Source organism: Suricata suricatta, chromosome 10 (genome assembly GCF_006229205.1).
Source record: "Suricata suricatta isolate VVHF042 chromosome 10, meerkat_22Aug2017_6uvM2_HiC, whole genome shotgun sequence".
Lineage (NCBI taxonomy): Eukaryota > Metazoa > Chordata > Mammalia > Carnivora > Herpestidae > Suricata > Suricata suricatta.
The window spans coordinates 16192250-16207858 of NC_043709.1; the positions used below are offsets into that span (position 1 = coordinate 16192250).

Sequence of the window (15609 nt, forward strand, 5' to 3'; positions counted from 1 at the left end):
CAGAGCAACTTCCCTCGTTGAATTAGTTTTTGTGCATAATTGGTTTTAGTCAGTGCATTTTTTTTAAATTGTTATTTATTTTTGAGAGACAGAGAGAGACAGCGTGAGCAGGGGAGGGTCAGAGAGAGAGAAGGAGACACAGAATCCGAAGCAGGCTCCAGGCTCTGAGCTAGCCGTCAGCACAGAGCCTGACGCGGGGCTCGAACCCACAACCGTGAGATCATGACCTGAGCCGAGGCTGGACGCTTAACCAACTGAGCCACCCAGGCGCGCCTAGTCAGTGCATTTTTTTTAACTTTTTGACATTTTATTTTTTGATACAGAGAGAGACAGAGCATGAGAGGGGGAGGGGCAGAGAGAGAGAAGGAGACACAGAACCAGAAGCAGGATCCAGGCTCTGAGCTAGCTGTCAGCACAGAGCCTGATGCGGGGCTCGAACCCACAACCGTGAGATCATGACCTGAGCCGAGGCCGGACGCTTAACCGACTGAGCCACCCAGGCGCCCCTAGTCAGTGCATTTTAATAGCCCTGAAAACCAGTCAAGTTGAGGTGCATGCAGCAGGGACTGAGAAGAAGTGTGTACGTAGCTTAAGGGGTGAGGGAACAGAGAGCCTGGGTAGTTTCTGGAAGCCGCTTTAGAGACCTGGCTCCCTGCAGTTGTCTTCCATAGAGAGGCCTACAGCTTTTCCTCATGATGGCTTTGAAGACTTTCCAACAGGTCACAAAGGTGATTCTGGGTGAGAGTCGTTCACCTGGGGACAGGGGTTCAGCAGATCTGAACTCTGGCGTTGGCCACTCATGCGGTGTGATGTTGGGCAGGTCACTTGGTTGCTTGACTTTCCTTATCAGTTGACAGAGGCCATAATAATGGCTGCCTCACTGGGTGGTTGTGAGGGCTAATAGAGTTTACCTGTGAAGGGCTAAGATCAGATCCTGGCACAAATGGCTGTGGGTGTTAATGGTCTTTTTCTTTCTTTTTTTTTTTTTAATTTTTATTTGAGAGAGAGAGAGAGCATGAGGTAGGGGAGGGGGTGCAGTGCAAGCAGGTTCTATGCTCAGCTCAGCACAGAGCCCAGTGTGGGGCTCCATCCCATGGCTGAGAGATCCTGACCCGAGCCGAAATCAAGAGGCAGACACTTAACCAGCCGAGCCACCTAGGCACCCCTGGGTATTAATCATCTTCTCAGTCTTATAATAACAGTAGTTAAGATGGCACATGACACTGGGACTCTTATTTGGGTTAAATATGAGGCTGGCCCTCTGATTCTGACTTTCTGGATGGAGTAGTGTATCTTGCTTTCCTCACTGTGTCACTGGATGCTTGACACTCTTCAGGCCACTGCAGTCTGGCCTCCCTCCACCTTGCAGTGGGGGCTGCTTGATACCTAAATCGTACCCTCTCCACCCTCAGGCCCTGGGGAGCACCTGATCCTTTAGGACACCCCTCTTTTTTTTTTAATTATTTTTATGTTTTTTATTTATTTTTGAGAGACAGAGAGAGACAACGCAAGCAGGAGAGGGTCAGAGAGAGAAAGAGACACAGAATCCGAAGCAGGTTCCAGGCTCTGAGCTAGCTGTCAGCACAGAGCCTGATGCGGGGCTCGAACCCACGAACCACGAGATCATGACCTGAGCCGCAGTTGGATACTTAACCGACTGAGCCACCCAGGCACCCCTAACGACACCCCTCTTAACGCAGTCTTGCTTTGGTTCCTGTGACAAGGCCCCTTCTGGTCCCCTCCTAGCTCTCTGCCCATCCTTCTAGGTCTTTCTCCTTTCCTGGGAACCTGTTGCCGCCTACCCTTAAGTCTTAGTGTTCTTCAGAGTCCCATTGGAATCCTTCTCTGCTTAGTCTCTGGTTCCAGGGCTAAGATCACATCAGTAAGCCTGGCCATTTCAGAACCTGTTTGTAGTCCTTGTCTCTGGGTCCTTAGTCCAAAAACATTTGCCTGTTGGTGCTGTGGGGAGTGAGTGCTCAGCTCTTAGCTGGTCCAGCAGTCTCCTGACCCATCTTCCTGCCTGCAGGGAGGTGTCTCCCCGTCAGTCGCTCCTCTACCCTGCAGCTAAGTGAATCACTTCCAAACCTCCCTTCCTTCCCTGTCTTCAGAGGCTTCCGTGGCTCCCTGTGACTGCAAGGTAGAGGCCAAACTCCTCGGCAAGGGGTGTGCAAAGCACCTATGAACTATCAGTCCACTCTTCTAGGCTCATGGCTGGTTGTTCCAGAATATGCCAGACCCTCTACATGTCTTGAGACTTTGCTGCTATTCCTGCTGCCAGGAATCCCCACCACCCCCTTGCCCTGACAAATAGCCTTTCTGGCTTTAAGACCTCACATTCGAGGTGTCTCTGGCACCTTTCCTTCCTTCCTTCTTTCCCTTCCTGGCCAAAGCACAGCAGCGTGCGCAGATGCCCCGTGTGCTTGTTGGTCAGAGTGCTTACAGTGCAGCGAGTGTGAGGTGTCCTTGACCCTCTGGACCGCAAGATCCCAGAGAGCAGATTCTGCAGATTAACGTCCATGTCCTCAGCAGACACCCTCACAGCCTGCCCCCCACACAGCTTCCTGCCTTCATTCCCCACGCTTCTCACTACTCCTGTGTGGTCCAGCTCGAGGGCTCTGGACCCTGGCTTTGTGGCAAGCACCATGGTGGCAGAGACTCTCCCCTAGCTATCTTGCAGCAGCATTGCTGAGATTGAAGCAAGTACTTCTGTTGTGACTTTGACCCCAGTGGACTTCCGCCTCTGCTCCCAGCCCCTCCGGTGCTAGTCACCATGGGTGTGCCGCCAGCAGAGGCCATGGTGACCTGGGATGACAGTTACAGTTCCTGAAGCACTCTGTGCCACTCTGACATAAACATTCCTAAAAGCTTGGTTTTCCTCTCCTTTCAGGTTTGCTAACCACTGCTATTTTCTGCCTTGGCAGGAGCTGTGGAGGTTCTGTCTAATGTAGTAGATGTTGTCAGTCAACACTTAGGTTATCTTTTTTAAGGATTCTCACGAGGCATCAAATACCGTAGATAATAGCCAGAGAGCGGTTCCAGAATGTCACAGAAATCTTACCCGTGGAACTCCATTTAGAGTCTGAATTCTAGGCCACCTCTGCTGCTGACCCACAGCTGGAGAAGCGTGGATTTACATTCCCGTCCAAAGGCCCAACGGGGCTTGGACATACGTAGCGTTAAAAACTTGAACTCTCAATTGTAGGTCCCGGAGACCTGAGCGGAGTCTTTGCCGTGCCTGTTGCTAGCTGTGATTTTAGAATGTGATCACCCTTTCTGAGACTTTGTCTCCTCATTTGTAAAATGATAATGACAATAGTCCGTACCTCCCAGGTGCATTATAAGGATTAGATGTGATACTCTATGAAAAATGCTTAACGGCGCTGTCAAGGACGCAGAAAAGACTGTGAATGTTAGCAGCTGTCTCTAATATTATTACTAATATTTACTCTGCACCCAGGTTCCAGTTTTGCAAGCCTTGCTGCAGAGATAATGGTGTGGCTTTACCTCACAGGGTGTGGACTAATTGGCTGATGTTGACAAAGCATTTCATAAAACCTTTGTGTACAATAGATTAAGTGTGAGTCAGGTTAAAGTTGGTGTGTAGTTCAAAAGATTTTTCACATACTATGTTCTGTACAGAAGTTCCCTTCTTTTCAGGGCAGGTGACAGGCCATTTTGTACCTGTGGTTTGTCCCAGTGAGATCGTCCTGGCAGAACACAATCTCGCAGCCTGAAACCACACGCATCTGAAAATACACAGCTTTTTTGTCAGGTGTTTCTGGGAGAGACTCGGCAGAGTCCAGTTGTCCACGGCGGGGGGTTCCGGAAAGCACTGCTGAGTGCTGTGTGTTGTGCCCGTTTCTTCCCGCTGAGTGAGCGGCCCACGGGCGCTCCTGACAGCCTGGGCACAGTCTGACGCTGGCAGCATTCAGGCAGGTTTTCCCATTACGTTTGGAGCATTTGCCACCGCGCTGTAGAGAGAGGAATTCGAGTAGGCTGTGGTTCCTGCTTGTTTTGAAGGCATGGAGGGTAGTTATGGTGTCTGCTGACCAGTCCCTAAAGGATCCAGGTATGGGGGAGTAATACTTTAGACTTAGCTAAAATAAAGAAAAGAATGACTTAAAAGAGTAGAGGTGTTCCTTGAATTTGAAATATTGTAGCTTAATGGAGAGCCTCCTGAAGGGTGGGTCTTTGGAGACATTTACTTCTAAACAGGGCTGGCCTCCTATTTTTGTAAATAACTGTTTAGATTTTTTAATGTTTATTTTTTAAAAAGACAGACAGACTGTGAGCAGGGGAAAGGTAGAGAGAGAGGGAGACACAGAATCTGAAGCAGGCATCAGGATCCGAGCTGTCAGCACAGAGCCTGATGTCGGGCTTGAACTCGTGAACTATGGGACCATGACCCGAGCCAAAGTCAGATGCTTAACTGACTGAACCACCCAGGCCCCCATGTAAATAACTGCTTAAATGAGGGAAGCCACACTCATTCATTTCTGTCTTGTTTATGGCTCCGTTAGGGTTATAACAGCAGAGTTGAGTAGCCACAGCAGAGACCAGATCTCATGAGCCAAAAATCATGTCTACCTGGCCCTTTATAGGAGGTTTGTCAACTCTGGGCTAAAGCATAGGCCTCAGCTCATAGCAGGACCAAGCATCTTAGAGAGTGGTATTTAAGAGTGTTGATTTTAGAATGGGACAGACCTGGGTTTGCGTCCCATCCCTGCTGCTAACTAGCTGTGTGACCCTGGGCAAGTGTCTTAACCTCTCCATGCCTTGTTTCTTCATCTGTAAAATCGAGTTAATAATCAGAACCTCCCTTATAGGTTGTCAGAGTTAAATGAAGTAATGCACAGAATGTACTTAGCATAGCATCTGGCGTGGATTAAATGTTCTTTGTGTCAGCTGCTGTTGTTAGGATGATTCTCTGGGTCTGCAAATCCCGGTGCACATGGTGCTATCCCCAGGCAGAAGCCAAAGTAGCTTCAGCAAATCCCCCTTAAAGCCCCTGCTACTGACTCCCAAGAAGGGGAGCACGGTGTTTTCTGATCTAACAGGCTGTCAGCCCAGAGAGTGCGCCACGACGTGTGCATGCCGACCTTCCGAACAGCACTGCTGAAGATGGTCAGCAGGCAGGATTTCTTGGCCGATTGTTTCATGCCTGTCCAGTCCTTGTATTTTACTGCCCCCTCCCCATCTGTGATGATTCCTTTTAGGGTTAGGAAGCATTTCCCCCCCCACCCCCACCCCCCGGACTGCCTGATTCCAAGTATTGTTTTAAGCTGGGAGTCTAGAGGAGTCTTCTCACCTTGATTGTTCGTTCATGCATCGCGGGGCTGTCGAGAGCCTGCCGTCGTCCTCCCTAAACGCACGCTTAGTGCTCGCGCAGGAGCTCCCTTGCCTTCCTTCTGGCTACGTGGCCGCCAGCTCTGGTTAGTTTTGAAAGCGATGGCACGCTGGTAGGATGCCAAAGCCAAGAACTTTTATTATATTTGCCTGCTTTTATTCTGGGGAAAAAGAGAAGAGAGCCGTACCTCAGGGTCTGTTAATGATTGTTCCTTGGGGCCGATGAAGGAAGTCGAGGAACAGGTTGGCTAGTTGTCAGCAAAGAGGGCTGAAAAAAGTGAGATTACGGCCCTGACGGGTCTTACAAGGGAGGACCACAGTAAAGAAAACAAGCTTCTGCAGAGCTCCGGCCTCTTCTCTTTTTTTTCTTTCTTTTTTTTTTTTTTATAGTTTATTGTCAAATTGGTTTCCATATAACACCCATTGCTTCTCCCCACAAGTGCCCCCACCGTGACCATCACCCCCTCCCTCCCTTCCCCTCCCTCTTCAGTCCATGGTTCGTTTTCAGTATTCAGTAGTCTCCCTTGATCTGTGTCCCTCACTCTCCCCCGCTCTCTTTCCCCCGTCCTCTCCCCATGGTCCCCTGCCAGGTCTCTCCTGTTAGACCTATGAGTGCAAACATATGATATCTGTCCTTCTCAGGCCTCTTCTCTAAAGGAATAGTAAGCCCAGGGGAATTCGAAAGTCAGCCAAGGCCGGCCAGTGCCCGCCCCTCATTCTCTCCAGGTCAGACCCTGTGGCTTTGCCCCTCTGTTAGGAGTGAGTCCTGAATCGGAAGAGAAGCTTTCACTGAGTTTTAGCAACACAAGACACGCTTTCTGGGCTGAGTGCATCAATGGTGGGAGGCTAGTGGTGGAGAACTGCCCTTGTCGCCAGAGGTTAGAGGGATAGACCAGAGAGAGGAAGCTGGACAGTAGAGGCCAGTGAAAAATGGCACAAAACAGGCGTCCTGGGACGTCACAGCTGTGCTCCCGTGTTAGTATGCGGCATTCCTGACCTCGGACTCGTTAAGTTTGCCGGGTCTGCTTGCGTCCCGGTGCTGCTGAAGTTGCCAGCGCTCGTGGAGTGGAGTCTAGCTCTGGGCCGTGGAGGCGTGCGTGCCCTTGCGCTGCCTGCACCCCAGCCTTGTCCTGCCCCCACGCCTGCACCCCTGGCTCCAGCTACTCTCTGCTCCGTGAGCTCCTCAGACTGTGCATCTTCTCCCCGTGCCAGTCCCATCTGGAAAGCTCGTTCCTGTGGTTCACTCCTAGTCTGTCTGCAGGGGTCTGCTTAGAGCCTCTCCCCCTCGCAGACCATCCAGGCCCTCCTGTTAGAGCCTCCTAACATGTCTGTGATTTCCTTTGTGGTTCTCATTGTGCTTGTAATGATTTATTTTTTATTTTTTATAGTTTATTAATTTTTTGAGACAGAGAGAGACAGCACCAGCAGGGGAGGGTCAGAGAGAGAAGGAGTCACAGGATCTGAAGACAGGCTTCAGGCTCTGAGCTGTCAGCACAGAGCCCGACGTGGGGCTCGAACCCACAAACCGCGAGATCATGACCTGAGCCGAAGTTGGACACTTAACCGACTGAGCCTCCCAGGTGCCCCTGTAACGATTTTTTGATGTGTGCTTCCCCAGTGAATCTCGTGAGGATGGGGACCGCATCCGTGTTGGATGTTGGGCACAGTGTAACTGCCCATACATTTTTGTACTGACTGACCAGAAGGAGTGGTAACTTGCAAATGCTGTGGGGTGGGGGAGAGGGAGGGCAAGCTTCAGCCTTTTCATTTGCTTTCGTCTTGTTTTCCGAATAATTTCTGAACACGCTATTATTTTACAGACACAGACCTACATTCTTTAAGGGATTCTCAGAGGTGACCTCTTTTTTCAGTGACTACACACGTACTGGACAAATCTTGTCTGCTTTTCTCTTCTCCCTGCAGAATGAGATGTGCCTGGCCACTCAACAGCTTTCTAAGCAGCTGCTGGCATATGAAAAACAGGTAACTTGGGATTATGTGGCATGTGACGCGGCACTCAGGACTCTCATACGTGGGATTCTTGTAAGGAATTCTCCAGAGGCGTCCTTGAGAGACTTTGATTTCCTTTTTTGTTTTTGTCCAAAGTGCACTCTTATTTTTTTGTCTTGTTTTTTCCCTTCCACTGATACATTCTAACTGGTGACTATCCCAAAATATGATATTTTCTAATTAGCATAGAAGTAACCCATTGCCTTGAGAGTTTATAGTCTGAGGGACTACAGATGAATCAAATTCCAGGGAATGACCCAGTGTCAGGAAATAAACACAAAACTGCCATTCTGTCCAGACAGAAGGGTGGTGACCCACAAAGCAGTGGTCCGGGAGGGGCGATTAGGGGCATCGCTGAGGCGGGACACGGCGAGCGCACCACTTTTCCGCGCATGGACTCCAAGAGGTGATGTGCGTGTGGGAGCAGCGTGGGAGCAGCGTGGGGGGTGGCGCAGCCTGGGGGACGCGGCAGCACTGACTCCCCAAGCGTTAACACCCACATCTTTTATTCTCTGCTCTTAGAATTTCGCTCTTGGCAAAGGTGATGAAGAAGTAATTTCTACACTCCACTATTTTTCCAAAGTGGTAGATGAGGTAAGATCACAGCGTGGCAAAATTGTATTCTTTCTTGAACTTTCTTTCATGTTTGTTTTGGCCCACTTTCCATTTTTGGATATCTGCTTAAATCTCTGAGAAGATACCTCGGCTCTCAGCTCTTCCAAGGTCCGTTTCATAAGCCCCATTGTATGTGATTATATTTGTTTCCAGTGTGAGGGGAAAGGCTTTGGTATACATGTACAATGGACCAAAAGAAAGATTTCTAAGAATTCAGTTTCCTAAGGTGAGTGTAGTAGTTTCTCAGGCTGCTAGTAATAAATTACGTGTCGGTGGCTTAAAACAGTAGAAATATATTCTCTCCCAGTTCTGGAGGCCAGAAGTATGAAATTAACTTGTGGGCAGGGCCATGCTCCCTCCAGAGGCTCCAGGGGGAAACCTTCTTGGCTTCTTCTGGCTTCTGGTGGCCCTGGGTGTCCCCCGGCATGTGGCTGCATCCGTTCCGTCTCTGCCTCTGACTTTCGTGGCCTCCTCCCCACCCTGCTCTTCACCCCTTCATCTGTGTCTTCTCTTCCTATGTGGACATTTGTCGTGAGAGTTAGGGCCAACCAGGATAACCCCAGGTGATCTCACTTCGAGACGCTTCGTTACATCTGCAAAGACCTTGTGTCTAAATATTCACGTGTTCTGGATGGACAGTTTTGGGGGGAGGGGGAGAGTGGGCACAATTCACCCCACTACAAAGGGTCTCATATAACTGCTCTTGTAGCCGTATTGTATAATTCATATATTGTATAGTACATGAGCACTTGTGAAAACCAGGTATTGTTATAAGAAAAGTACATAAATCCTAATTGTAATGAACATTCCAGCTCAGATGCTGCCATGCTGGGCAGAACCCTCGGCAAAATTGGGTCGGTATGAAATTGGTATTTTGTCTTGCAGAGTTTGCAGTACTTATTGTAGAAAATCATGACAAGGAATAAGCACAACAAAATATGCAGATGTCATTTAACTGCTATAAAGTAGATACTGACTTTAGTTTATAAAATGAGAAACTGGGGCACCAGGGTGGCTCCGTCGGTTAGGCACCTGACTGTAGATTTCAGCTCAGGTTATGATCTGACAGTTCCTGAGATCAAGCCCCACATTGGGCTCCACACTAACAGCAAAGAGCCTGCTTGGGGTTCTTTCTCTCCCTCTGTGCCCCTGTCCCACTCCCTTCTATGTGCTCTCTCACTCTAAATAAACTTTCAAAATAAAGAAAATGAGAGGCACCTGGATGGCTCAGCCCATTGAGTGTCCAACTTTACCTGAGGTCATGAGCTCACGGTTTGTGAGTTTGAGCCCTGAGTCAGGCTCTGTGCTGACAGCTCAGAGCCTAAAGTCTGCTTTGGATTCTAGATTTCCCTCTCTTTCTGCCCCTCCCTTGCTCCGTGCACGCCCATGCGCCCGCGCCCCCCTCTCAGAATAAGCATTAAATTAAGAAGCAAAATAAAGAAAATGAGAAACTGACATTCATAGGAAATTGTCCTGATTGCATTTTCATTCATTCAACACATCAGTCCCACAAGCCGTTATTCACATGTACGGACCACCTACTGGTTAGCAGATGCTGTCCTGGACACTGGGGTGACACTAGAGAACATGTCATCCAGTTCCTGTAAGCTTCCTCCTCTCTCCCATGACTGTGACTGTCTTCAAAATGTATGTTAATACAGATGGGAGTCTCTTCCAGAAGAGGAGAACAAATGGAAAAAGAAATTAGAGGGGAGCAAAAAGTAATTCTGTGGAAGGTGAGGAGATGAATGTTTCCTAGTTAACTATGAATAAATAACCCAGGAGGAGAAGCAGCAGACTCCACCCCCTGAAGTCATGTGTTTTCCCGAGAAGAGAGCTGCTGAGGAAATGCGGTTAGAAACCCAGAACCAAGCTTTCCAGTTTGAGATATTTACTTAGAACCATCATTTCACAGGCAGGGATGATGATTCTCTTGGTGGGGAGTGAATCACTCCCGAAGGCTGGAAGGCTGGAAATGTGATTTTATAGGTAGGATCACGTCCTCTCCAGAAGCTTGGCAACGTAAGGGGTTTTCAAACAAACCTTGTGGTGTGGAGAGCGGTCAGCTCAGGTGGGAAGCTTTCGAGTAGCTTTTCTGGTTGTTTTCTCTATCTGGGCCTGTGCCAGGTTGAAAAGTTTTCAAGACAAGTAATTTGACTCAGAAATTAAGAATCCAACTAAAAGTAGAGATTCACGTGGCTTATATTTTTAATAAAATGCCTCGGAAGCAGACATCCCATGTTGTAGGCATGCAGAGATTTTTGCCCTTCTTGATTTCCCCACAGGCAGGTTTCTAGATTACTTCCATGGAGTGCGCCTGAGACAGGAAGTCATCCTCGGTCTAGGTTACATCAACGAGTATGTGTCAGTCAGACCCTCTACCCCAAGTGTTTTCCATTCAGGTCACTGTTTTGTCGACACAGTGGCCATGCCGGGAAGATGGTGTTCTCCTGATCTTCAGTATGACAATACCGGAGTGCCAAGAGGTGGTCTCTTTCCACTCTCCTGAGTGAAGGCACAGTGTTTAGAAGCCATTGTCCCATACCTTTCAGAAGTTCCACACAAAAAGTTGATGACAGACCCCTTGATCCTTAAGAAGAAATGAGGAAGAAGCTGAGAGGCTAGGAAGGTTGCCATTCCAGAAGCGCATGATCATTGGAAAGCCACTCAATCTCCCTGATTTTTGTAAATGGCAGCAGTGAGAAAGTCCGTTTAATCGGGCTCTTGTGAAGATGAAATTACATAATGTGTATCAGAGTATTGAACACATAGCCAGACACATAGTAGGTACATTTGTTGATTTTCATTCAGTTAACGGTTAGTATTAAAAAAAGAAAAAACAGTACATTTTTCACTGAAGCTGTTCAGGAGAAATGGTTAACGCTTTCTGGCCTGGTGGCATTTATCAGCATGGCTGTCTTCATGTGTTCCCAGCAGAATAAAGCTGCCAGCTTTGGCTTGATTGAAAGCTAGAACATTAACTGCTTGGCCCACAGCTCCCCTGCCTGGCAAGTGACTGTCTGTCAGCTTCTCAGAGCAGCCTCTGGAGGCACAGCCCTGCAGGTCCAGATCTGTCGGAGAGAGAGCTGTGTGCAAAGTATGTGACTGCCATCACCGCTGAAGCAAACTTTGCCAAATGTGTATGGCACAAAAGATTGCTGGGTGATTTCCCCTTGTTTACCGGGCAGGAATCCCAGAGCATCCTCAGTAACGTCTGCGTTTATTGCTGATGTCTAGACTACCAAACATTTGAAGTTTCGGCAACTTTGTGAGCACAAAAGACAGGCTCTATATCCAACACGGTTTAGTAGGAAGAGTCTGGAGCTCAGGTTCCAGATGAAAATCCCAGCTTTGCTGCCTCTTCGCTGTCTGGATTGGAGTTTGCCTGTTAAAGGAGTGTAAGAAGTAAGAGCTCGCTCCCGGAGTGGCTGAGTACCAAATGATACAAAGCATGTAACTCGGGCATGCAGAAAGCACTCAGAAGTGACAGCACTGAGGGGGAGGACTTGTATTTCTCCTACACCATTTACGACAGGATTTAGAAAGGCCTTGACAAGCTGGAAGGAGAGAAAGAATCGAGAGCCATTAAAATGATCTGGTGAGGAAGGTCACGTTCAAACAGTCATCTTGTTCTTCGTAAGATCCTTTTCTAAAGAACAGAGGCCTGGGATCTGAGGTTTCAGTGAGGAGCCTTCTGTCTCCAGAATAATCCCCAGGCCCGCAGCTGCTATGGTTTTAGTGTTAGTAGGCTCCCAGCAGGCCGATCTTCCAGGCATGACCTTGGCCCTGTCTGAAAGGGTAAAGTGTGACCAGAGCTGAGCGCCCGGGGTGAGCTGTGTTTGCTGCAGGCGCACGAAAGCACTCCAGCTCATGTGGCTCCAACTGGGATCATAGCACCGGGGTTGGCACAGTAGACAGACCATAGCCATGCGCTCAGAGACTTCTTAGCAGACGTACCTGATGCCTGGTCAGTTAGAGCCTTGCGTTTGGTTTTAGCACCTCTAGGCCTGTATCACTTGCAGCTTTGCGGCAGCTTTGCGAGGGGTGCTTATTTGCTAAGGGAAGTGTACCTGAACTCTGGCCGCATGGAAGTGTTCAGTGTGATCCATGCGGAAATCAGATAGCTGCCGTAATAGTGGGTATGATTTTTTTCACTTAAGATTTCTTTTTTTTTTTTCCAGCTCAATGTTCTCCATACAGAGCTGGCTAAACAGTTGGCAGATACGATGGTTCTCCCGATTATACAATTTCGAGAAAAGGATCTCACAGGTAAAGTGACTGAGTTCAGTGCCAATTACCTTCATAATATCTGTTCATTTTATAATAGTTCTGACTGTACTAATTTATTTAAAAACGTGCATCACTAAGAAATGCCCTCCTTTTTTCGAGCACTTTGGTTTAGCTGACTTTTATTGAATCCCCACTATGTCCTTGGCTCCCCTAAAGGAGGTTACAGGCCACTGGGAAAAGAGACTTGGAAACAATCGTACCATCGTGTGAGGAGGGCAGCAGGACAGACAGGTGCAAGGAATAAATACACACAGAAAGGTGTGATTCCCCTTTTGACGTTCAGGTAGCAGGGAGGGCTTCCTGGAGAAGGTGATCTCTGTGCTGGGTTTTGAGAGAGTACCAAGGAGTCAGGGACGGCAAGGCTAGTATTGCTGGTTGGGAGCATTGGTAAAGGTGTGCTATTCCTAGGGAGCCAGGAGAGCTCTGGAATGTAGAGGGGCGGCTTAGAGAGGGGGCGAGGGCGGGGACCATGCTCTACCCATGCCGGCCTCCGTGAACAAGGTGGACGAGCTCCCGGTTCTCCTGGAGCTCACGTTCTTAATGAGCCAGCGTCCCTGAGACTGGTTCCGGGAGCCAGGTTGCCCTTTTGGACTAGTTTTGGTTCTCCAACCAAAAACCTTAGAATAATTTAATATCTCTTCAAAATCAAGGTAGTTAAACTATACATATAAAAATAATCTTGAAAAAATGTAGTTGCTGTTACAAAAAGGAATCCAAACTTTGTAGTCTTTTTGCTCTTTATATCATCGAAAATAGTCATTGCTTCGGGATTAAGGAATTACATTTTCTAGAACGCTAGTAGACAAATTACCAGCCAAAAACGTCTAAACCTGGGTACTGAGAGATCTGTTCAATATCGTGCTTCCTCTTTAAAAATGTAACATCTTGAAGTGTAAAATCTGTTCAGGCAGAAAGGATGCAGTACATCTTAGAGATGACGTTCTTTGTGCCCCTGACCTGGAGATTCCCTGTGATCACGTCCCGTGAGGCTGTAGGGATGAGGGGAGGACTGGCACCAGCACTGCCCGAGGGCAGCCTGACAGCCCTGAAACTCTCATGGAAGAACAATAAATGGCATGTCAGTTACCGTGTGTTTCTCTTTACGCAAGGTTACTGACGTGCCATTTATTTGTCAATTCTCTTGAGCAGAATTGTTAGTGTTTTTAGTATTGCTCATCTATAATTGCATGAAATCCCAAATCTAAACGTGGTCCTGTGCTGATCATCCAGTATGAACTGAACGCCTTACTGTTTTATAAGGATTTTTCTCTAAATACAATTAGTGTAAATATATGGGGATATCATTTAGGAACCAAACTCCAAGTCTTTTAGACAGAAAATAATCACCTGTAGACCTGTGTTGTCAGATTCCTGTCTTTTAGCTTTGTTCCTAGGGGATGAGCCACAGGCAGGGGTGCCCTGCAGTGGCAATGACCATGGCCTGCCTTAATCCTGAAGGACTCAGTGTTGGAGTGGTAGTATTTGCCCAGGATGGCGATTTTTTTTTAAGAGAATACAACTATCTAGTTGTAGTGAAAACAGAAGCCTCCTAGGGTATCTATGAAAAGTTAAAGTAACTTTTTCTGATGACACCATCATGTACAAACTTGAAGTATTTGGCCCTGGTCATACTTGAGTCAGCCTGAGAACCAGGTTAGAATCTGGCCTTCTCTCTGCTTAGTGCTTTTTATCTTCCCCTTTGATGCCTTTTTCATTTACGCATCAATGCAAGTACAGAATTGAATGAAGGGAACACTAAAGATCCTCAGGAAGCTATTTAACCTGATAAGGGAAAACCCCGGCACTGCTCCAGCAGGAAGTAAAAGGGGAGATAGACAGAGAGATGCAACCCGACACAGGCAGAAAGCATTCTGATACCAGAAAGGGTGAGATTTATGTGAAGAGAAATTTAAAAGCTGTAGGGAGTTTTGAGGCAAATTGAAAAGCGACATAAAAGATGTGATGTGAAAGTGATTTCCTTTGATGAAGCAAATCTGGATTGCTCTAGAGTCGTGGAAACTATTGCTTCCTTGTAGATGTCTCCGTGTTTTTGAGTCTGTAACCTTGGACGGCATCGCCCTCATTGACCTCTTCATGTTTTTAGTCTTGGACTTTGTTAGGCCTGTCTGTGTGTGATGGGTGCGGCGCCCACGTGGGGTGATAGTGGCGTCTGCTGGCCTGTCGCAGGTGCCGTAGACTAGATTGCTTCAGACTTTTTCATTAAAACAGGCACCCCGTACTCCTTTGTTAATGGTGCTTTGCCAGACGCTACAGTGGCGGCAACAGGACCTTTCTAGGTTCTGGGTACGGTCAGGAGGTTCTGAGGAAAGATGTATTAAAACACTCTGTTTAGGGGCTGGAGGATCTGAGCTTAGGCGTGTCCTCCAGGTCTCCTGAATCTGGGTACCACAGTGCCCCCTGCTTCACACATCCCCGGATGCTAAAACAAGTGGCCCTAAGAGCAGTCCGGGTCACCAGGTAGGGGAAGCAGCCGAAGCCACACGTTCCAGTCAGACCAGGATTCCCAGCCCTCTGAGCAGGTGCCCACAGAGCCTGCCTCCTCCCACGCTTACACTTCTGTTTTCTTGGGCAAGAGCTCTGGGTTGATGTATTTTATTTTTCTTTGCTCTAAGATGTTTTTTTTTCCCCTCTTGTACAGAAGTAAGCACTTTAAAGGATCTTTTTGGACTCGCCAGTAATGGTAAGCATCCCTTCCATTCTTGGGTGCGCGTGGCATGCACGTGGGCGGAGGTGCTGCCTGAATGACCTTGCCTTTCAACCATCTACATGCTAAAATGCCTCTTTATTTTTAGAGCACGACCTCTCTATGGCAAAATATAGCAGGCTTCCTAAGAAAAAAGAGAATGAAAAGGTAAGAGTACCTTCCTTACATTTTGTTTGTCGTGTCATTTGCTTAAGCTCCTTTTCTAGTTTCCTGTTGTGAATTCGTGGCAGTGAGGGCATCTTGACGAATCCTTTCTCTTCTTTCATATACATAAAATTTTAAATTATTTATTCTGAATCTCCTAAGTAGACTTCTACCTCCCTGTTCTAGCTTTCAAACTGGTTTATTAAACACCACCTTGAAACCATGGTAAAATTTCAGTGTTTTCCGTCCAAGCTTGGTTCCTCCTGGCTCTCTGCCTCATATGTTTCAGGTCACTTGAATTTTTTGCCTTGGGTATTGACTCTGAATCTTTTTTTTTTTTATGTTTACTTTACTTTTGAGAGAGAGAGTGTGAGGTGAGGGAGGGGCAGAGAGAGAGGTACAGAGGATCCAAAGTGGGCTCTATGTTGACATCAGTGAGCCTGATGCTGGGCTCAAACTCACAAACTGTGAGATCATGA

The 15609-nt window shown here is 47.8% G+C and overlaps 1 protein-coding gene across 2 annotated transcripts in view; it reads left to right on the forward strand.

Annotated features, from left to right (window-relative positions):
* The window catches only part of APPL2 (adaptor protein, phosphotyrosine interacting with PH domain and leucine zipper 2), a 54233-nt gene that overhangs the window by 12440 nt on the left and 26184 nt on the right, over positions 1-15609 (forward strand). For both annotated transcript variants that reach the window (XM_029953114.1, XM_029953115.1), the window contains exons 3-7: positions 7270-7329; positions 7879-7950; positions 12153-12240; positions 14921-14962; positions 15075-15133. In XM_029953114.1, the coding sequence (XP_029808974.1) occupies positions 7270-7329; positions 7879-7950; positions 12153-12240; positions 14921-14962; positions 15075-15133 (321 nt within the window). The remainder of the gene's footprint in view (positions 1-7269; positions 7330-7878; positions 7951-12152; positions 12241-14920; positions 14963-15074; positions 15134-15609) is intronic.